This window comes from Asterias rubens, chromosome 15 (assembly GCF_902459465.1).
Source record: "Asterias rubens chromosome 15, eAstRub1.3, whole genome shotgun sequence".
NCBI lineage: Eukaryota > Metazoa > Echinodermata > Asteroidea > Forcipulatida > Asteriidae > Asterias > Asterias rubens.
In genome coordinates this window covers 1,271,537-1,295,823 of record NC_047076.1, presented here as the reverse complement: position 1 = coordinate 1,295,823, position 24,287 = coordinate 1,271,537, and the positions used below count along the sequence as shown (strand labels likewise).

The following is a 24,287-nucleotide window of genomic DNA, read 5'->3' as shown; positions in this document are numbered from 1 at the left end:
TCAGGGGTGTGCATACATATTTTGGGTCGTGCATGCAGAGGTGGAATCTAAATGTAGTCCCAGAACTGCATCACCAGTTTGCAGTGAGGAGGTGATATTTTAGGGTTGACTTTTGATGGTTTGTGAGTGATGTTCAAAACAGTGCGAAGAAACTTGTTGTTGAAGTACGAGCTATATACGTTGAGAGAGTCTGCCACAGCACGTTTTACCCGGTGAGTCACAAACATTTCCCCCTCCTCTAATCACCCTCTGAGCACCACGGCTCCGCCCTACCCCCTAGAACTGTCTCTGTTCCTCTATACCCATGACATTTCCAGCATTAAGACCTGCTAAAGAAACCCATAGTCAACTTGACTACAAGTTTCCCGCATGCACCGGGCTCCCAGACGTCACAGGCGAGGTGTGTTGGGGGGTCGAGAGCTCACAAAGTACGGGGGATTGAAGTCACGCAAGCACGCTGCTGGAGCCACCACGGCTCGTAAGGTAACCTTGGGGTGCAATTCCGGGCTTATTTTCACTCACCAACGGGATATTTTGTTCAACTGAAACGTGCATCGGTACCCGTCTATAATCCATGTGGATATTTACAGTTCCAATCAGCGAGTGACTCTCTCTCCATTCTTGGAAGAGATAGTCCGTGGGTTGATTTGTCAAAACTGTCGGGGGAGAGCTTTTCCTTGTTGCAGCTTCTCCAGTTTTTCCATCGCTGTGCCGATTTTGGACTAACTTTTTCTGTCAGAGGACTGCAGAGTTTAAATTGGTGAGTACAATCATTAACAAACACAGTTTTGAAAGTGAAAGTGGAAAACTTTTCATATCCTGCCACCATTTTTTTCAGTAATTTTTACAAAAAGGAACTTATCCCATTTACTATTTTATTTCATAATAACGAATGAAAAAGTATTTATGTTCGATAGGAGAGCAGCCGTAACACTCAAATGGGGGCAGTTGTTGAATGTTATGAATTCTCTAGAAAATTATGTTTGACATTTTTCTTTTGGGATGTTCAATATTATATTGATTACCTGCATGTGAATCTGATCGAAACCAATGCAAACTGCTACACCTGAATAATCTCTTAGAAGACGCTGAACAATTTCTTGAAGACAGACAGGTGTCCAGTGAGAACATAATATCAATCTTAAGACAACGTCTGATTGATAACTCAAGACGGATGAAAGAAAATCTGGGAAATCCGCTAGTTGGGCAACATGAAACATTTCCTTTGTTTTTCCCATTTGAATCTTTTGGGACGTGGAACCAGACGCAAAAACAACACAAAAGAGTAGGCCTCTGGTGCTGTTTTATTAAGTTCAACAAATCTGGGTTATTGCTAAAAAAAGTTTTTAAATTGTCTTGACTGAAACTGGATGTGGGAGCTTGAGCTGCTAAAGGCGTGTCTAAGGAATGTGATTGTAACCTGTCATTGAATGGAGCCCCAAAGAAACATTTCCATTTTGGGAAGAAGCTCTTTGTTTTAAAGGTCACACCGTTTTATGTTTTAGTAAACAACAACCGGAAAGAACTTCAATAAGTTATTTTTGTGCTCCTTTTAGTTTTACATGACTGAGAAAACAGCTTTTTGTTTTGCTATATTGGTGTTTGTAATCTAATAACCTCAATTAACCGCTGATTTCACAATGACGAGATAAGCATTGTCGTCTAGTTACTGAATCACAATTTCTTGATTTTGTGGTGCTCATAATCATAGACGTTGAAACAAAATTTGTAGTATGAGAAACACTGGTGTTGCCAGCTTGGTGTTTATACCCCCTTGTGGGAGTTTGCCGAGTTCCATTGACGGGAAGATCATCTGAACAACAAGAAAGCTGTTGTCCAACACCATTTCTTTTTTGTCAAAAACAAAAAGATTTTGTTTTTATTCTCTCAATCTGCGGGTCGTGATAATGTAATTACCATGGGTTAGTTTTGTGACGTAGTGTCTAGAGCCACCGCGTAAACATCATGGCTATCCATTGTCTTTCATTATATGTAAACTGGGTCAATAAGACAATAGGGCGTGTCTTCAAACACCCAATATTAGAATACAATAGTAGCATCTTCATTCCATTAACCAAAGCGACAATGGCATTTAGTTTAGGAAATAACTTAACATTGTGTGGTGACGTCGCGATAGGGGATGAATTGCAGAGGTGGGCAATAAAGGACCATGGAGGAAGGAAAATATAAAATTTATATTTCCTTTCCCCCATAGGACGGGCGTAATGGACGGTCACGGACGCGACTTCGCCCGCAAAACCGCACATCGGGGATTTTATACAAAATGTACGTCAATGGTGTTTTACCCCTTTCGTTTGGTCATTGTGATATATACGAAATGTACGTCATTGATTTACCCTGTTTTGTTTGGTCATTTGTTGTGAAGCCATCCAATCTATTTATAGACATTATATTCAAGAACCATTTGGGATGGTGGGTTCGAAACTGTTTGTGTATCGGGGAGGCTTGTGGTTTTAACACGATGTTTTTTTGTTTTATAAAGAATGATGTAGTGAGGATGATGAAGACATTTTGTTTGTTGGTTTGGCTTTGGTCCCAAGCTCTGGTGTTTCTGATCAGCAGAGTGTGGGTTCGAGTCCCGGTCTTGTTGTTAGAAACTTAACCACCATTGCTTCGTCCTTCGGATGGGACGTAAAGCTGTTGGTCCGCTGTGAAATGCACGTAAAAAGAACCAAGTCCACTTATCGCCAAGAGAAGGGTTCGTCTCGGTGTTTCTGCCACAGTATAGGCTGTTTTCTAAAATCTGTCATTTTATGTCACCTGTTAATTTTATGATACTCAAAAAGTACAATTCAAAGCTCTTCGATGTTGAAAACATTTTGCAAACTGAAGGGCTCTCGTGCGTTGGAATGCGGTTTTGGTTGGAGGGCGGTTTCGGTGTCTCTAGAAAGGATCGGGCTTGTTGTACGTGCTATGTTTATGAAAGAGTAAGGACACAAAGAGGCATTTTCTCTTTGGTAAATGACACCCTATGAGGACATTGTATATTTATACTGGGGCATTTCAAGGCTCCAAGGCAATGAACAAGGGGGCATGGAGGCAATTGTATCAGGTGAAGAATGGACTTGGTTCTGTTGTGATTGATTTGCTGAGCGAGCAAAGAGTCAACTATAGGTTGTTTTGGCATCTGTCGTTTTACGTCATCTGTTTGTTCGAATGCTTTTGTGTCAGCCAAAGGGGCGTCACCTGGCTCAGGGGAAATGTGAAGGTGAGGAAGGATGGCCTATACTAAAGGTTGTTCAGAAATCTCTTATTTTGTCTCATTTTCTGTTAAAGGTTAATCCAGTAAGAAATAGCCTTTTTTGTTTCCCGATCCACAGTTAAGTCGTTCAAGCGGAGTGACATTATTTTGATTTCACCGCCGGATGTGTTGAGTTTTAGGAGGCGCCATTTTGATGGTCTTCTAAATAGATACCTGTTGCAAACGTCAAAATCGACGTTCTTTACAGGCCATTAATAGAGTGATGAAGAAAAGTTTGCATCACCTCTGAAATGTTGTTATCCTGTTGAGTAAGTTTAGACGATTTTGAGTGTTCTTATCTAGCCAAATTTCGTTCGTGAATAGTTACGCCAGTGAGTTTAAACTGTGGTCTTCTTTTGGGTACAGTTGGTGTAACCCTCCATGGTTTAACCAACCACGGACCCTGTGTGGTGAGACTTGTTTAAGGTGCTTAACCGCAGACGATCTGGGCGGTTAAACCTTCCTTCCTCCATGGTTAAACTGGTTAAGGCCAAGGACCGTGTGTGCGTTAAACTGGCTTAAGGTGACCACGAACCATGACTTTTTGTATAAGGTTAAACTGGTTTAAAGTGACTTCGTGAGTTTATGCAGTTTTTCAATTGCCATTGGCTAATATGAAAGAGTTGCTTGGACTGTGTGTAACGAGTCGGTAAATTATATCGGCATTTTCCAAACCTCGGCTCTGTCTTTGGCTCAAGGCTCTGTTTGATGTTGGAAACACCGTTCAAATGCACATACTCCAAAAGTGACGACGGAGCTGCAAAGCCGGTGTTTGGAAAAGGCCCTATTAAACCAGTGTGTAGATTACTCCAGGTACCAAACATGCAGCATTATGAAAAGGGGACCTGACTAATAAATCGAGGCACTCAGTTGGTTTTATGGCGTCAATCTTGGCAGTTTTCACAATCAGCCAATTGTTATAACTTGTTTTTAAATTATTACTACCGGTATTCTGGTAATACAAAACAAGGGTCCTCAAAATGAACAACTGACACTGTAACAAGAAGGCTTGTTTGAAAGAAGATGATGAGGAAATGTCAGTTCAATATGGTGGGACGTAAACCCCAAATAGGTGAAAGCCAAACAGTAAAGTATTATAGGGACTGCAAATCCAATCCACATGCAAGGATCCAGTCGGGATTCGAACCAGGGTTTAGAGGTGGAAACAGAGAAGAAATCACTATAGGTTTCCAACACAGAGTGATTTCGCGTAGGGCCTACGTCAGCAGTCAAAACTTTCACTATGGCGGAAGATTTTGTCTTAGTTTCGGAACTCTGACAAAATGTAGCAATATTTGACAAGATTTCACATGTGGGACTTTGGGCAGTCTAAACATTTCTGTCCTTTCACACGAAGTGCAATTCGTAAACTTTCACAACCACGGTAGAATAAAGCAAGGGACCCCTGCTAAATAGCTGTCGTGTGAAAGGGCTTTGTATACGCCAACCCGAATGTCCAGGGAAGGAGACAACAACTTTGGCTAGTAACAACATGTACATGTTGTGATAAACTCATTCCCCCCTTCAACATATAAAACTCAAGTTCTTGTACGTTTACTCACGGGAAACTATACAAGTAATCCAAATACCTGAGTAATTCCCCCAAGTGCATTTTAATAGAAAACTTGGCATGTTTCGGGTGTTCAAATAAAATTGAACCAGATTAACCCAACAAGTAAGTTTCCTGCCTATTTTGCAAACTTGGCATCGAGTGCCCCAGTTGCCCCGAGTTACGGTTTACATAAAGACATAATCGTTCCAGTATAGTCTTCGTTCAATACGTAAGTACGGCCTATTGCTATACGCAGCACCGTGCAAACCTCTCCTCCACTATGCAATTACAAAGTTTCAAATCCGTTTTATATAACACTTGGTTTAGACTCTTCCTCGTGAATCATAAGATTATTTGAATATCATGTTGACAACATTTATGCTCAAAGACATGATATTAACTGGTCATATAACGTTACGACACAAGACTAATCCATCATTATACAGTTCAGGAAAAACACCTTTCACCACTCCAAAATATCATATCACCAATAACCCGGAGGCCCCACATGTCTGATTTTCAAAACTGAATAATCATTTTGCTTTTGACTAATTTAAAGAGTAAAGGAACAAGCCCCTATGGCTGAAACGTACGCGATTTAACTCTGGCAAAATATCGCCCATGGCGGTTTGAAAAGGCCTTCCTTCGCCAATGATGTTGTTTTAGATGAATATCCCATGGGTTTTGCATTGTCACTGTTAGGTAGTAAAGTTTTCAAGCTGCTAACTATAATATTTTTCTTTTCAAATGATAAAAACACAGTTCGGAAGTACTCAATGATTACAAATTAAAAAGATTAATTTATGATGGAGCGATGGCTTATTTTTGTCTTTACCTCAAACAACTCATCGTGCAGTACCTCAAACCTGTTTACTATAAGCATAGTAGAAAATAGAGTTAGCTGTTGCAAACTGCTTATCAACCCAAAGTACCTATGGTATAAATGCAAACAGAAGTAAATATCCTGACGTTTCGACCCAAGCAGAGTCTTTCATTAAGGCTAGGTAAGGCCTTTAGCCTTTGTCGAAACGTCGGGCCATTAACTGTTTTACAAAGCAATGTAGTTGCTGCAATGTAAATTATTGATAGCCCACAACTCTGAACCCTGACACAGATTTGATAGTTGAGAACTTTTTTTCTTGGTGGGGATTATGACATTCTGCCCTGAGCTAAATCCTCGGAAGTTCAAGTCAGATTTTTTGCTCATATGATAATTATATTTGGAAAGGGATCATCATCAGACCACTGTGGCCCATCTTAGTTGTCGGTACCAATGTTAAGACATAATCTAACTCTGTCATGGAGTGCTTTAGAGAAGGAACTCATTTTAAGTCTTCTCCAAGAAAGGAACTCAATTTAAGTCTTTTCTCATCATCTTGGGTCAATCTTCCCTCCTCATGGGAGCCTAGATCCCCTATACTCCTTGGTAATCTGACCACTGTCTCAGGAAGAGTCTTCATTTTAAGAGATGAATTTTAATGGACCGATGATTGATCCGTCGCAGTAGATCGTAAGTTTTTAGAACTGCAAATTGTCTGGCATTTTGTTCGAAAAAAAATGGCGAACGATGTAAGCCTTTAATAGGTTACTAAGGTTGTTGAAATGACAGCAGTGTAAAATTGGCAGAAACTGGTACTATGACCTTTACACTTATGATGTACATTGAAAATCTTGTTTGTGTCTATGGCCAACACCCATGGTGTCAATTTTAAGCTACTAGACGCACAAGTGCCGTCTATAGTGTGAAAACAGATAACAACTGGTGTTGACAAGACGAAGGAAGCGGGTAAATAAATCCACCATAAACATGTCCTTCACTTCTGTCTGTAGAGTACACCCCAACTCTAATCTCACCCCAGACCGAAGTCGTGTATATGAATTGCGGGTGTTCAGTCCCTATACCTGATTGTTCATGTTTTCCCCAAGGGTTTTTTTCTCCCACGTTCAAACCTAAACATTTCTTCCACCATACATGTCTTATCTTTGAGAAGGTTGGTTGAAGGGGATCAAGATGGCTACGTATCCAAGCCTTTTACTTTTGTCTGTAGACCCCGGTTCTTATCCCACCCCAGACCGAAACCTTGCACATGGATTAGGTTTTTTCTCTACCTGATTGTTTATGTCTTACCTAAGGGTTTTCCTCCCACATCCAAACCTAAACAGTTCTTCCGGTTTCCTGGTAGTTATTCATTCTGTTATTGCCACAAGTTGTGCTCACAAAACTAAAGAAAAATGTCCAGCCAAGAAACATTTGGTTTCAGTCACCCTACCGTAAGGGGTATCTTGCTTGTCTTGACTGATAACTACAGGTGAAACTTACATGCAGATTGAGATTCTTGAGACGTTGGGTAGACACCGTAGTGGGATGTACTCTATAATAACTACGCCTGCTGTAGAAGCGACTCGATGTAATTGGATTATAGAAATATGAGTCAAGTTCTTGATTTGATTTCCGGAAACCAGACTACTGAAGAACCTGCTCTGTGAAGTTTGTTTGTCTTTAAGTAAAATTGTTGAGAATAAAAAAGGAGTCACGATGTATATTTAATTTATATTAAGTCCTTTTATTACAAAATCTTGACATGCAATTCTGGCGCATAAATATTATTTCATTAATTTACAGAATAAGTGACACTGGCTATAAGCTGCTGGTACGCATGTTCTTACTCGCTTTGCATCAATTTATTTCATTTGATTTATTTATTTTAATTCTAAACAATAAAACAAGCACAGGCCGTCGAGGTAAGGGCAAAAGTATAAAAAAAACTGTCATAAAAAAAGATGTGCCCTCCCGCCCAGACCGAGTTTAAGGTACAACATAAGCTAAAACTTACTCCCCTTAGTAGTTTCTCTTTGAGACAAGAGTTTATATAACACTTGTGTTCTCCTTAAATCAATGGTTAGGTACAAAATTGTAATAACTGGCTATGCTGCTGCTACTTGTATGCTTACTCTCTTTGCATCAATATAAGGTACAGCACTGGCCAACCTATTTCTCGTCCTAGTGTCTGTTTGAGACAAGATACAACATTGGTCGCATGTGTCTTCTTTTTCAATCAATGGTTAGGCACAACACTGGTAAGGACAGCCTGAGCTACTGCTACTTCTTTGTTTACTCTCTTGAACCAAGATAAGGTACAGCATCAGCCCTGTTGGCAAAACTGCTACGTATACGCTTTTCATTATAAGACCTAAAACCAAAACCTTATCTTCAACTTTCCACACAGCATGCTCAGCTTAGCATTGTGGCATTGGTAAACCTTATTTTGACGTCACAGGAAGTTATTCGACTTTCTAGCGATCTTCGGGCGTCAATATTTCATTTGAGATTAGGGGAAGTTTTGGAAATTGAGTGAATGAAGCTCGCCCTACTCATGTAACAAGCTCGCATCCCTTAATCGACCACATGGCTGTTTGAAAACAGCTGCAATTTGGCGGGAAAGTGTTTTTTTCTAAGAAAAACGATTGTAAGAAAAATCCAATCCAGGGACCCAATGCTGAGAATAAGAATGTTTTATTGTTAACTATAGCTCACTGTCGAGCGACTCTTTCTCACTTCAATCAGTCCCTATCCTAAAGCAAACTTCTATCACCGTCACCTTCCTTAACCGTCCTCTGATCCTCACCTAGTTTACAGTAACAACCCAATCCTTCGGACATCTTCCATCCTCCATCCATACTTCCTCAACCCGCTTTTTTTCCTCGTATATCGTCCACTTTGTTTAGAGCTGCTGCTCCGGACACTTGAGCCCCTTTCACAAGAGAGTAATTTAGCACCGGTCCCTTGCTAAATTGTAGCAAGGTTGTGAAATTTTACAAAATCGACCTCAAGTGAACAGACAAAAAAATGTCTAAAGTGTCCAGTGGTAGATGTCACAAAAAGTTAAGACTAATCTTATAGGACGAGTAACTCGTCCTAACTTAGGACTAGCCTTCAGTTTTTAATACCTTCTAAAGAGTTCTAAGAAAAGTCCTAAGTTAGGACTATTCTTGTGAAATCGACCCCAGGTTCCCTTGTTTAATATTGTCCAGCATTGCTACATTTTGTCGGAGGTCCGGACCTGGAAGTCCACCTCTTTCTTCATGACTTGTTGACTCATCATCAAGTACCTGTAGGTTTGTCAGTCAACCACGGCCATGTAAATAAGTCTCTTTCCGTGGATCATGATATCCCCTCACCCCAATCCCCGGATGGAGTCAGTCACGATTTCGATTGTAGCGACAGCCACCTTTGCTTCTCAAATCAAATTAGAATCGATTCTTCATATGAAATTTCTTGATTTGTGCAATATTCATAATCATAGACGTTAAACCAATGTTTGTATGAGAGAGATTGGCTGTTGTCAGCTTGGTGTTTATATATCCCTTGTGGGAGTTTGCTGAGTTCCCTTGATGTGAAAATCATCTAAACTAACAAACTGTCAAGTCTCAAAGAATCGATGCTGCTTAATAGTAAGTTTTCGAATACCCAATCATAATGATATTCGGTTTGGATGTGTTATTCTTCATGGGAGGACCTCAACCTCAACAAAAGTACAGTGTCCCTGTAAACACATTAGCTTGGAAGATTCACATCCAAACAATGAAGCCAAACTTGCGGAATGTAGAATTCACCTTTTTTAATCAATAATTATTTTTAAAGAGAAACAGTACAAGAAACTTTACGCACCGACTAAGGTATCAACAGCTACAACCGTAGCTCTATGGTACAAAACGAAGTCTGTGTGGATCGGGATGCCAGACAAAATGTAAGGTGTCCCATACATGCCAATAACTCTTCCACCAGAGCAATTGTGAAAGTGATCTGGTAAGCATGCGCATGACCTCAAATGGGACTGCTCTATATACGGTCGTAGAATTTGGTCATCAAGGTAAACAAGGTCAAAACAGGCCTCGTTCTTAAAGAGCAAGGTAGACTTGATTCAAGTCCCGTTCTCGTGTGAGATGTCCTAAGCATTTGCGGCGCTTGCCGTCAAAATGTGGTCCCGAGAATGTGGAACAGGTTGGGGATGCATGCAGAGCATCACTAAACAATAGTTTTCTGGCGATGGCACGGGATTTGGACTTGAGTCAAGTCTAACTTAAGAGCAAGGACACCGAGGCGTTTTCTCTTTGGTAAAGGGAACCTCTGTTAGGAAATTGTAAATTTCTGTTTGAACATTTTAACGGGGCAACCGGGCAATAATTACCAGGGTCAACGGATGTTCTTGAATCCGTTGCCCCCGTGGAGTATCAGGCCTGGTCATAGCAAGACGTTCCAGGCTTTGATATTATTAGCCTGGGGAATAAGTTCACTACACAAACGGCAACATAACTAAAACAATTCCGACTAATTTCCGACCCATCCATTGTACCCATTACATAAAGGACATTGCGAGGCCGTTGCTTGACTAGTCAGTGTCTGATACCCAGACGTTTTCAAAGCGTTCTTACACACATTCCATTTCTTCCTCAGTGGCGTAAATAGGTTAAAAGCCTGCATCCGTGGAGGATATTACATACTTGTGTATTGGCATATGATATGTTGGATGGCATCACAGATAATGTGAGTATGATACTTAGAGACAGCGGTGAACCGTTAAAGCTCACAAAATGGTTTAAGAAAACAGGTGGAATTGGTGAGGCGGGAAGGTGGCATCGACGAAGATAGCACCACGTGTTTCGTTTAGATATGGTCCGGCAAGGGGAAGGGAAGCCCATGACCATGACCAGGATACTCATTAGGGGTGAGAGGGGTGCACGATGAAGGAAGACACGACCTTTTTTGGCCAAGTGGTCCAAAGGACATGAGTCCCACCCAAACAAATTCACTGTCAGAGTCAAAAGTTCAGAGCTAGTGTCTTGTCCTTTCAATATATGTCTTCTTATACTTGGCGGGAGAATAGTCAGGCACCTCAATTAAACGGTGAAATTGAACCTGTATTTCGTGAAATTTTGGTTTGTGTTCGTGGCCGTCTTGAATGCTGTGTGAGGTCTGAGCAACACGTAACTGAAGAGTGTTTTTGGTGAGACCATACAGAAAAGTTTTCTATACATGTAGTGAGACACAAGTTTATTAAAGGCACTTTACACCTTTGGTAATTGTCAAAGGTACCAGTATTCTCACTGGGTGCATCCCAACAGTATGCATCAAAATAACAAATCTTTGAAACATTTGGGCTCAATTGGTCATTGAATTTGCAAGAGAATAATAAAAGAAGAAAAAAAAACCTTGTTGCATTACTTTGTGTGCTTTCAGATGCATATTAAAAGGGTTCAGCTGTAGTCTTTTATTATTTGAGTGAGAAATTACCTCTTTTTCAAAAACTACGTTACTTCAGTGGGAGCCGTTTCTTACAATGTGTTATTCTATCAACAGCTCTCGTTACCATAAATGAGTTTTTATGTTAACAAATAAACTTTCATTCAGATAACAATTAGTTGCGTTATTTTGGGCGTTGGTTCCGCAAAGGGAAACCCGATGGACCTAAAAAGGTGTCGGTGTTATAACAAAATATACTTAGTGTAGATTCAGACCAGAAACATGGTTCGAGTTTGAACGTAATTGTTTGTTTGCCCCCTCCTGTCTTCGGCACAGTAAAAACTGGCACACGGCGTTTATTTCAGGACGGACTTGGGATATAAATACATTTCTTCTGGTGGTTATCCGGCCCATAGGGACATGTACTGATGCAACGTGCGTAGCTTTGTCATATCCAGTCAGGACACGTTACGAGCCCACCTTCTTGTGTCGTGACCTTAAAGGAAAATAATAACATCTTGGTAAATACCATATGAAGATGATGAATCATAAATTGCGGTTTGCTAGTGCTAAATATATTTATGTCAACAGAATGGTGATTTCTAGCAAGGTTTTATATTTACATAATTTGCTTTCCGTAAGAAAAGGATTTTCCTATGGTCTATTTGGGGTGCAATTTTGTCTCATGAACTCTACCAACACTGTTGTGTCATTAACTCTCACATACTTAGATAGTTTAAAGGAACTGTACATTTTTGGTAATTACTCAAAATATATGTTAGCATAAAACCTAAAAGCTGTTGATAGTATAAGCCTCTTAAAGCACACAACTTGTGCAACAAGTGCCTTTTATTCTTCCATTATTCTCTCGCAACTTCGACGACCAATTTATTGAGCTCAAATATTCACAGGTGTGTTATTTTATGCATATGTTGAGATACACCAAGTGAGAAGACTTGTGTCCAGTGTCTTTAGTTTGATATTCACATAGGTTAGTACAACGAATACCAACGTTTGCTGAGTGTGCGCCAATTTTAAAAGCTTCAAACATTGCTACACGTGTACAACCCACGTGGTCGCTTCCGGAGGGAGCGAACGATCAATCACACATCCATCAACCACGTACTCTCATCTCAAAGTATAGATCGGTAGAGTGGATAAAATATACATTTAAAGGCACTGGACACGATTGGCCATTACTCAAAATAATTATTGGCATGGAAAAGCCATCTTGGTAACGAGCAATGGAGAGCTGTTGATAGTATAAAACATTGTGCGAAACGGCTCCCTCTGAAGTGACGTATTTTTCGAGAAAGAAGTAGTTTCTCACTGAAAGAATATTATGAATTTAGACCTGAAGCCTTATATTAGGCATCTGAAAGCACACAAATATTGTACAACAAAAATGTTCTTTCTTTCATTATTGTCTTGCCACTTCGATTACCAAATGAGCGCAAGTTTCCACAGGTTTGTTATTTTATACATGTTGGGATACACCACGTGATAAGACTGGTCTTTGACAATTACCAAATGTGTCCCAGGGGCCTGTTTCACAAAGACCTACGATCTTAACTGTAAATCAATCGTATAGTTGCTTAGTTATAAGTGTGATGTCACAATACAAAGCAATATGTCGATACTGACAACTCATCATACGATGAATCTTAGTGCTATGTAAAATCGACCCCATTCCTTTAAGTTTACTCAGACACGCGTCTTGCACATGGTGGAAGTACTTGACATTGCTCCTGTCTTTGATATTTCCTCGATGCGTCTGCTAGAAATTTAATGTCTTCCGACTTCAAGTTAGAGATAACGCTATTGCCAGTGACCGTGCAGAATTTTGTTGTTGGCTGGGTGGGGCTTCAAAAATCGTACAGGGGGTCAAATTCAGTCGCTACGTTTTGATCAAAATCTATTTTATGGGCGAGATAAAATCAACAAAATTAACCTGAAGCAAGTCACAAGGAAAACGGTCATTGAAAATATTCGATTTTTTTTTTCGAGTCGTGCATGTTAGAATAACTATGCGCGTTCAGTTCAGCAAATTGTAAGCTTGTAATTTGAACATCACGTATATCTGTATAATAAAGTGAGCTGAAAAGAAATTCTAAATGCATAAACATCACACAAATGAATTTACTGTCCCTACCTAAAGTTGCTTTAAGTTGACTTATGGTATGAATGTAGGTCAGTCGCAAGATCGAGGAGAAAGTTCTTAAATTTAGATTCATGCCGAAAATTGTTCCCCACAGGAAATACTTGTGACCCACAAATGCCCCTCTAAACTCCCGCTTAGTGCACCACTTGTGCCCCTTCTCATCTCACAGCCCCTGCAACCCCCTCTCTGCTACCCTTCCCTGCAACCCCTTCCCTGCCACCACCTCCCTGTTGCCCCTGCAACCCCCTCTCTGCTACCCTTCCCTGCAACCCCTTCCCTGCCACCACCTCCCTGTTGCCCCTGCAACCCCCTCTCTGCTACCCTTCCCTGCTACCCCTTCCCTGTCACGCCTTACCTGCCACTCCTCCCTATATACCACCCCCTGCTTCGTATTGGATATAATCCCCTTTTCGTCAAATCCTTGCAGCCACCACCACGGCACCTCTCTCATCACGAACCCCAAACAGCCAGAGGTACATCCGGGCTACTTAAAACTCAATGGCCTCAATCAAGAGGTCATATCAAATTTGTGTGTTGCCCCCAGCATACCCATGGAGACCCCTCTGGAAATTACTGCAATTGCCCGACAGACCATGAAATGTCCCAGGATTTTTAGTTTCTAATAATTGTGGAGTGATGTGGTTAAGATTCGGGCACTGATTGTGGTTGCTTGACCTATTACGAATAGGGGCCTGAGTAAAATTTAGATTATTTTGACCACAGTACACTCTGTTTTTAATAATAATCTTTTCGCTGTAGGAATGGGTTTGACGTACAAAAATGGACACAAAATAGTAAGATCTAGACATTTTCAATGTGTTTGCCATCAAAATAAAAGTAAAAAAAACTTTTTTTTTTTTTACCGTTTCCCTGCACATGAATGGGTTTTTCTGTCCTTACTCTTAGGTTTGACGTGTACAGAAATTGACATAAGATAGTAGAGCTAGGCATTTTCAATGTGGGATTTGAGGCATTGCATGGTGAGGTATCAATGTATGTTTGGTATGCTGTATAACAACATCTCTACTTGCTAGGTAGATCTTGAACTTCTTTAAATAACTTGTCTTGCTACATAATTATAGGCCTGTAAAGTATTAATTGAACTCTGCATGGTGTAATTATAGGCATATTCTACTACCGCCAAGTAGATTTTGTTTTCTTTTTCGGAAGACTTCTCCACTTATGTTTTTTTATATCTATTATTCGGACTAACAATAAAACAAGCACAGGCCTACCAGGGAAGGGCAAAAATAAAACAAAAACCTGTCATCAAAAAGATGTACCCTCAACTCCCAGACCTAGCTCATAAAAAGTATACATTTATATACTATTACATAAAACACTTAAATGTGTTTATCATCAAAGTAAAACTCAATTTTTTGGGATCCTTTCTTAAAAACAGATGCATTTTTTTTTTAAAGATCCCAAGTGGTTGCTGGTACAATGAATCATGCCCAAGTAAAGAACAATTAACCCGATCGTAGTTTCATTGTACACTTTGTCCAAATCATACGAAAACAATTATGAATCGGACCTAAGTGAGAATAACATCCGCTGGTTTAGTTTCCCCAATTTCACGCTCTTAAGAGTTTCAGAGCAATATTTACCCCTCAGGGATGACACCCAAGGGGTCTGTCCCTCTCCTTTAAAGGAAGCCCCAGCCATCTCCTTTCCTCCAGTAAGTCCGAAGACCATCTTTCATCCACGGCTGTTGGCGCAATAAAGTCAGGGGTAGTTAACGTCACTTTCCTCAGGGTGTCTGTCGGAAGGTCTTTAGAGGGTATCTTAGGGAGAGAGCAGGTGCCCAAGACAAGATGCAACAACTGGGTGAGAAACGATAGTAATTAAGACACAACAAAACATGACAACACAAGACGGGGAATTAAGGAAGGACTGATTGACCATACAACTTGATTGAGCCTTCTTTGTCACTTCAAGATGAATGTGATAAAACAATGAGTGTCGGACACGGCGAAGGGATAAACACCAATGCAGTTTTCCTTGTCAACACTTTTAAGGTGATGCATAAACCGTTCTGTCTTTAAAGTTTCTGGCGTATAAACACATTAAGCATGAATATACCTTATTGGTGGACATGATTGTGCGCTATAATATATTCCATAAAAACGCTTACGGATCTGGTTTGTGGGTCCTGCTGTTGTGGTTCCATTATTCCCTTTTCTACAACAATTCCCTTGTGGGGTCTTGGTTGGGTGTAAAATTCCCTGTTGTGGTTCATTGTTCATTTTGTGTAAAAAACTCCCAAAAGGGCACTCCCGTAATCCCATACTGTCGCGTGTACCGTATGTTGAAACATTTCAATCCTGTTGTTCCCATCACACGCCCTTCGTTTCATCCTGTTAAGTTGTACATTAACAAACCCAAACTTTCAAATACCAACGAAACTTGTCAAGTCTGTTACCTTCAAACACGATTTGTTATTGGCAGTATATAATCAATCAAACGTGTTTTAAAACGGCTCAGGCATTATGTGTAATGATTTTGTTTTTGTGGGAAACCGCATTGGAATTGTGTGGAGTACATTAGTCATCCTACAAGAGACAACACATTGCATGTTTGTCCAGATCGCCAAATGACCATGGGCAAGGCTCATCATCATGGCATAAGAATAGAACTTAAAACCACATAATTTCTGAATCATCAGTTTATTTTAAGAAATTGTCTGGGCCAGTTCCAAATACCTGTTTATAGCAAAAGTCCTCTAAGAGTTTTTTTGCTAAGCATTGCGGACATAGTCACAAGCTATTTGCTGTAACCATTGCAAGCCATTTCATTGGTGACCCGTTTTGTTTTGCTTTACTTCACAACGTGTTCAGCAGCGACTTTACATTAGTTGGCTCCTTGCCATCACTCAAACAACGCCCATCGCAAGTGTTCACAATCTCCCACTTGTTTGTTGTTGTTGTTTTTAATTAGGAGAGATAAATAAATAGAATTCGTTAAAACGAAAAGAATCTTCTGGAAATAACCAGATGTGTCGCCAGACAGTTGTTGGTGGTTATCCGTTAGATCAAGTCCAAGGCTTAAGGCATTAGAAAGGAATATGACGGCTTAAATAATATTTCAGTTCTAACGCCATTGTGATGTTTATGAGAACACGTGGTCGGGTGGTAGAGTTAGCGCAGTGGTATCTGTTCGTCGGTGCACTATGTGGTTTGGGTATTGATCAATTCCCACCTGATTGTGTGGGTTTACCTGAAATAAGTTCAACTTCTTTAACTTGTGGCAAACTTCCGCAGTTAGGAAAAAGTTGTTTTGACGAAGAAATTGAGTATGGCGAGCGAGGGTACACGACTTCCAATAATTTGAAGATGTACCCCCTCATCCTGTCTTGAAGAAAGCATCACTGAACTTCCTGGGATCAAACGCCCCAATGTCAAGGGACTCTACCCTTCAATTTCTCACCCCTCAATGTCTTACATGAGACCACCCGGTCCTTGATGTCTGCCATTGACTGACTGAATTAAGGGTCCATAACGGACGGGATTACAGGCCGCTAATCATACACTTTACTCCATCCATCTTCACTCGAAGAAAGTGGCAAAGCATACAAACCTCCCCAAATCTTCGGGTGGTTAGTCACGGCACCCTCCAATTGAGGCACCTCAAAGTTATCTTAACCTTCGCATTGGCAGTGTCAACCCTTTTCTCAGGTCAACCCAACAGTGTCCCCAAGGAACTGATTCCATGCGTTAAGATATGTCTTTCCCGTTTTGGCGCCATCTTGCCAAAAGGAATCGATATGTGTGTTATGACAAATTACAAAAGTGCAGTTCTTGTTAACTATTTTGGAATGGTGGAAGTTTCTTTTTCATATGTGTTAATTGAGCGAGGTGACCCAGATAGTTATTATTTTGAGGTCATATTATGACCCGGTCAGAAAGTGTGATCCAGATGTAAACCTATGATAATAAATAAGGTAGTAATTGCCGATGTGGCAACCTCGTTCCCAATGGTGTACGATCTCGACGCGCCATTTTGTTTTTCTCTTCCAGGATGCCTTGCGACGAGAGGTATCAATACGCTGCTTATAGATGAGGGGCTGTCGATGTCTTATCACATGACCTATTGTACATATATGGAGCAGTTCTGGAACCTGTGACCCTCAGATTAATGTGCCGTTTCTACCAACTATTTTGTCCTCAACCATTAATACAAGTGTCCCGATCTTCCTCATCCATGTGGGTACCTTTTGGTACTCGTACTTTTCACGCAGACAGAAAAGTACTCATCAAAAGCCAATGGAAGGATTGTTTGTCCGTGTACTCTTCATCAGCCCAGAACTTTCACCTTTTTTTTGGGGGGGGGGGCAACAGGTCTTGTTCTGTAGCATCAGCCCGGATGTGGATTTAACTCCCACTGACTGTCAAATCATCTCCATTCATCACAACATTCAAGACAAACTTAAAATCTCACCTCATCAAACATGCATACTTTTACAATCCTCAGTCATAATTTGTATTTCTCTCCTTAAACGCCATGAGCGGCTTCTTTAGGCGGATACCGGCGCTAAGTGTTCTACATCATTGTTATTATAGGCACACTAATGAAACGATTTCACCAGCGAAACGAGTACCATACTTGGACGTTTGAAGACGCTAAGCATTTGTTCTGTAAAGTTGTGCTCGTCTTTTAATGTAAACATTTAAACGGTAATCAACTTGTCTTGATAAGCCCCGTACACATTCCTGTTCTTAAACTTGAACACGCACATCAAATTCAAATTGTTTTCAAGATAATTGATTGCAAACTTGAGACACTTACCCCATAGCGGGATCGACTGCCCCGTCAATAACCTCCCATACTGTCGTAAACTCGGACGAATAGCTCGCGTAATAACTCAATTAGGGGTACTTAATGTTGTTGTCTTCCAATAACATCCCACAACAGACAACTAAGGACAGAGGAAATTAGCATAATTAGTGAGGTCATCCGCTTGACCACTTTCTAGGCTTCTAGGGTCATTATCATTGATAGAGTTATATTCTGTGAGAGTCAAGGTGTGGGTGTTTTAGTGCGGCATTTTGAGTTGTCTCGTGTGGTTGGAATAATAGTACGACGGCTGAGATCGGGTTGGATGAAGTTGGCGAGTTTGCTAAAAGTCTGCTGGTGATCGTCTTTTACGTTGTGACGTAAGTTTTCTGTGTATAGTGTTTGATCTGATATGGGTCGGTATTTAGTTGCGGAACTTATATAGTTCGGTTGATATGTTGATGTTATGCGGCGTTGAAGCCATTAGGTAATGTGGTGATTGGGAAAGACGGTGTATTATTATAAGCGAAAGTGGGGCACCCATCCGTAAGCTAAACATTAATTTGTTGGTGTTGTTGTTCAAGTTGTTGTTGTTGTTGTTGCTAATGATGATTATGTTACTGTTTGTGATGTTATTGTTGTTTTTATTGTTGTTGTTTTTTGATCTGGTGATGGTTTTTTTAAATGTTTTTTTTTACTGTTGTTGTTGTTGCTCTTTTGATTTTTGTTGTTGTTTTAATTTTGTCGATTGTTTGCCGTTTTGTGCTAGTGTTCTGTACCGTACAATAGAATGTAAAAACAGTTTATTCTCCTGAATATTGTGTGCAAAGCTGGTAAAATTAATGTCCTTCGCCACAGCATGATTCTGATTATTTTCCTGTGTAGGTTCCTGGTGTCATACAGAGAGCTTTTTATACGTGTCACCGTACTCTAAAAGAGGTATTCTAACTCAAATCTGAGGGGCTGTGGAAGTGTTGGCAACACTTGCCATGATTTACGTAACTGTTTTTGTCGGTCATTAATCTTGAAAAGTAGTTTCATATCTCTCATTCATAATCGTGTTAATAGCCATAAGTAATGACGTCCGCCTAAGAGGTGAAAGGCGTGTAAGACACTTGTCTTAAAGATGTACCGTGCATCCTTTCCTTGGATCCGCTTCAAAAGGTCTCGTCTAAAAATAATGAACTTGTGATCCTTTTCAGCCGTGACTTGACGGAAGAACTGCCAAGACGTGTTGATGGGAAGACCTTTTAAGCTTGTCAAGTTCTCTTAAATGGGACAAAAACAATTTTTTTCCCACCATTCTATGTTTTTATCATCATCAATATTGATTTCACATTGAGGGCATATACATATTTATTGTGCAACTTTTCAAAAATAAACGACCTCGAGGGCAGACGCACCAAGATACCCACCGATAAAATCATAAAGCACACAATTATGACATTGACGAGTCAGATGTAATTTCCCTCGTTTTACCGTCATTTAATTTTCAAATCACATGAGAAATCAGAACCACGTGTACTCAAAGGTCCCTGGAGATCCCCGCGTTCCTGTATTGTTAGTTCACCCGGCACTAGACCAACACCCAGGCTCAAAACTAGTCTTGGTTCAAGACGTCACTATCTCATACTCGTAATGCCAACGTAAATAACCTGACAGAAGGCGTGCTATTCTTCTTGATTTCATTTCGTAGTGACGACTGTCTGAAGCTGGAAATCGAACCCAAAATAGGCCCTTTTCGAAACCACGACTTCGGCTTTGGAGTCAGCTCAGGCTAGCTTGGCCCCGCGGTTGTTTTGACATCATTGCACGTGCTTTGCGACCGTGCTCATGGTCTCAGACGAGAGGACGGAGCCTGAAGCCGGATCCAAAGCCGAAGCCGTGGTTTCGAAAAGGGCCGAAGACTTCCGCCGTAGCAAGGCTGGGAAATAATTCATGTGAAGGTATTGGAACCAAGACTAACTCACAAACCGTCACCCACCCATCACAACATAACAGAATCAAAACTGACAACTCTTGAGGCACTCCTCGTAGGTTTAATAGCTACATCATTGAGATCACTTCTTAACCCCTTGTTAATACATCAACGTACATCGTGTTGAGTGAAACCACATCCCTCTGGGAGTGCTCCCACCGCACAACGCAACTTAATTTTTTTGCCGAGTAATGGACAAATCTACTACCCGTAAATTGTTAATGTCCGTAAACATGCATTGCGCTCGTGGATAATTATTTTAGGACATATTATTTAAATAGTGGTCTATAAATAGTGTCATTATCCTATACTCAAAACCTCTTGGACATACACTGTCAAAAAATAGTTGTATATAGCTGATTTATTAGAGGAGGCGTTTAGCTGCTCAAATCTCAGTCTTCAAACGGTTATAAAGGTGCTTAGCATCGTGATTTCTGCTTAGCAACTATTATTTCAATTATGTGATTGGGTCAGACAAGCTTGTATCTAATCATTAAATGATGGATAACTTTCGTTGTTAAGCACAAGTGTCTGCTTACAAAACAGTGTGATATTGTTTGTCTTTCCTTTTTGGCAAAAGAACATTTTTGTTCGGCTGTTTTGTCATTTATGGAAGGGCCGAGCATTACTGACCCTCGTCGCACAATGAATGAGCATCTTTTTTCTTATAATAATATTACAATAATAACTTATGTTCTTCGTTTTTGTTTCCGCAGTTTGCTCTCAACACATCATCATGACGTATCCAAGACAGCTTCATCTACTCGTCATAGTGACGTCACTTCTAAGTCTTACCGTTGTTGCGTTCACCCAATCGTTCACCCAACCGTGTGTTGCGACAACGTGCGCGTATACAGCTGATATTGCATTCGCTGACTGTAATGGCCGCCAGTTGAAGTGTCTACCACTGTCCTTCAATCAGGCTATCAACATGGACATGGGTCAAAACGCCATCCAACGTCTACCGAGGAGTATGCTTGCGGGTTATTTAAGACTCAAATCCCTAGACCTCAACAACAACTTAATCTCAGTTATAGAGGATCATGCGTTCGGTTCCATGAAAACGCTGACGACTCTCACTCTAAGTTTTAATAGGATTACCCAATTGGGAATGGCGACCTTTAGCGGACTGCTGAGTATCCAGGCTCTTTATCTACAGGGAAACAGCATCGTGTCTATACACGCCAACGCGTTTAACGGATTAACACAGATGCAGGAATTAAACATCGCTGGTAACCGGCTGGTAACTCTGCCTGCTTCCGTGTTTAGCCAATTGATTAACCTCAGACGGCTCATGCTGCAAGAGAACCAACTGAGAACCAATAATCGATTTCTGAACGGATTGGACAACCTAATCGAACTGGACCTTGATGGGAACCGGTTCGTCAACTTACCCGATCTGAGCGGTATGCGCATGCTCGGTGACCTTGAAATAACCGATTCCAATATACAACGGATTAGGAATAATTCTTTTTCTCATTGTGGACGGATTAAAGAACTTATCCTAGCCAGTAACTTTATTGATACCATCGAACCCGAAGGACTGAGTGGATTGAGATCTGTAACTGACATGTACCTCTCCTTTAACTCCTTGAAGACACTCCCGATAAATGTCTTCAGCAAACTGGTTTACATGGAAAGATTATTTCTTCAAAACAACCTTTTGACATCGCTGTCAGGAACTCATTTTGCAACCCTAACGCGATTGCGTGCTCTGTATCTAGGCAACAACCAACTGAAAGTTTTCCCGCCACTTCCTGCGAGCAGGTCACTCACCATCCTCGACCTGACCGCCAATAACCTTTCAACTATGACCCAGGATATGATTGTTTCCCTCCCTCTACTTAACCGTCTGCTCCTCACCAAGAATCCCTTAATATGCGATTGCCGTCTGAAATTCCTCAGACGGTGGTTTATCAATCAGGGTAGAGCCCACCGTCCCCTCGATCTCCCAACATGTGATGTTCCCATTTTACTCAGCGGTACCCGTCTAACAATGGTCCCTGCAGGAGGGCTCTCTTGTACCCCTCCGACCGTCCGGGTCCGGGCTGCTACCGTCGGGGTAACAGAGGGTCAGAACATCACCCTGGAGTGCAGTGGATCCGGTGGGTTCCCATCACCAACAATCACTTGGAGATCACCCAGCAACCAGAGACTTATCCCGGATGTTCGGTCCGGACGATACCTCGTCTCGGATGACGGTCCTTTGATGATAATCCGAGCTACGATGTCAGATACGGGTCTGTTTACATGCGTTGGTTCTAATCCGGCCGGAACAGTGACCGCTCCGGTACAGTTGAAGATCCAAGCAAATCCCAACCCACCAGCTGCTACTGTCGCCACAAGTGTCATTTTCACACCAGTAATTGGCATCACTGGCCCCCCTGTCCGGACCACCACAATGCTAAGACCAACAACTCAAGCGGTCGAGATCAAAACAACTCCAGAATCGCCCTCTGGAGGAGTCACACCGTTACCCACTACTGAGACACCTCGACAAGACGAAGACCGAGTGTTGGATTCGAACCCAAGACTACCAGATTCGAATGAGGAAGACCTGCCCCCAAACCACACGGTCTGTGATTACAATCCCGGAAAGGTCATTATTGCTATATTTATCACTTTCTTCCTGACCTGTTTGCTTTGTGTCTTGTTATTCTGGTCATGGTATCATCGTCTTATCCCAAAGTTCATCAGCCGATCTTTGAACCTAAGGTCACTCAAGAACAAACGACTGTCTCGCAACATCGTCCCCACACGCGCTCGAGCCCCCTTGCCTTACAGCCAGATGCTAAGCGAAGGCGTCTACATGCGTCCGAGTTCGCTGAGCGGGAGCGACGATTCGGTCAGCACTAGCAGCAGCTTCGAGCAGGATAATCGTTACGTCATCACAGAGAGCATTGTGGGACCGGAAGGCTTCCCCGGACGGCAGACAATGTTAAACAAACGTGGGCGTAAACCTATCCCCGGACCTAGTGATTCTCAACACACGTATATCAATGCGGACGTGGTTGTAAATGACTCTAACTACACAGCGCTATGTACTGGTAAGGATGAGAGAGCACCAAGTCCCCATACTATACCAAGAAAACAGGTTCGAAGACTTCCAAATACCGACGGTAGAGGTGTAAGCACAGACAGTAGTAGAATATACATGGACTTAAGTTGAAAATAAACTATGGACAGTTATGATCACTGCATGGTGAGGTTAAAGACAGTGGACACTATTGGTAATTGTCAAAGACTAGCCTTCACAGTTAGTTAATCTCATCATATGCATAAAATAAATTACCTGTGAAAATTTGAGCTCAATCGGTCATCAAAGTTGCGAGATAATGATGAAAGAAGAAAACACTGGCCCTTGTCACACGAAGTTGTGTGCGTTTAGATGGTTAATTTCGAGACCTCAAGTTCTAAATCTGAGGTCTCAGAAATCAAATTCGTGGAAAATTACTTCTTTCTCGAAAACTATGGCACTTCAGAGGGAGCTGTTTCTTACAATGTTTTATACCATCAACCTCTCCCCATTAATTGACACCAAGAAAGGTTTTATACTTATAATTATTTGGAGTAATTACCAATAGTGTCCACTGCCTTTAACTATTAGGTATCAACTATGAACAGTCTACTTTTTTGTGTAAAACTGGGCAAATTTAGCGGGGCTGTGATGAAAATTCGCATGGATCATTTTAGGGATATTTGTTTTAAAGAGCAGCCATTTGGTTTTTTGGCGGGCTCACTATTTTAAATTAACTGGTTTTTGTTTGCACACAATCCAGCTAATTTCCTAAAGATGGCCGCCGTTTCAAACTCAACTTTTAAACAAGTCAATGGGACGATCACAAAATTGGTAAGACCAATCTTGTGCACTCGTAATTTGCTAACAGTTTCATGTTACAATACAAATCATAATCGCAATATTAACGACTTAAGGTTCAGTCCATTTCGGCTGAGGATTCGGCTTTTGTTGGCTCCGGCTTTGCCAAGTCTACTGTGATTTCGGTACGGGGCGCGCTTCTATCAGGCGGGTGATCCATAGCTGGAACCCGAAGCGTAGGCCGCAGACCAAAGGAACCCCAAATTTCACTGATTAGGTATTTTGCTTAAGGTTGAGTTCAGGCATCAGTCAAGTGAAAAAATACCATTCACATTCCAGCCTGTACAATATGTAAAGTTTTCACTCACATATGTAAATAATATGTAAATATATGTACAAACTTTTAAAACAATCGTGGAAGTAAAACTGCTTAATTATTTAGGTCATTAACATTATTGCTTTAAACTGTAACATTATTTTCTCCAGCTTCTTTCGGAAAGAGT

At 41.1% G+C, this 24,287-nt stretch overlaps 1 protein-coding gene across 2 annotated transcripts; it reads left to right on the top strand.

Annotated features, from left to right (window-relative positions):
• The first annotated feature begins 311 nt into the window (after positions 1 to 311).
• Positions 312 to 23,204, top strand: LOC117300103 (leucine-rich repeat and immunoglobulin-like domain-containing nogo receptor-interacting protein 1). 2 transcript variants are annotated; one of them, XM_033783796.1, is made up of 2 exons: positions 312 to 760; positions 20,684 to 23,204. In XM_033783796.1, the coding sequence occupies exon 2, from the start codon at positions 20,704 to 20,706 to the stop codon at positions 23,134 to 23,136; it is 2,433 nt and encodes an 810-aa protein (XP_033639687.1). In that variant the 5' UTR covers positions 312 to 760; positions 20,684 to 20,703; the 3' UTR covers positions 23,137 to 23,204. The 2 variants fall into 2 exon arrangements, with proteins under 2 accessions (XP_033639687.1, XP_033639688.1); XM_033783797.1 differs by lacking the exon at positions 312 to 760 and adding an exon at positions 10,287 to 10,359.
• The last annotated feature ends 1,083 nt before the right edge of the window (positions 23,205 to 24,287 follow it).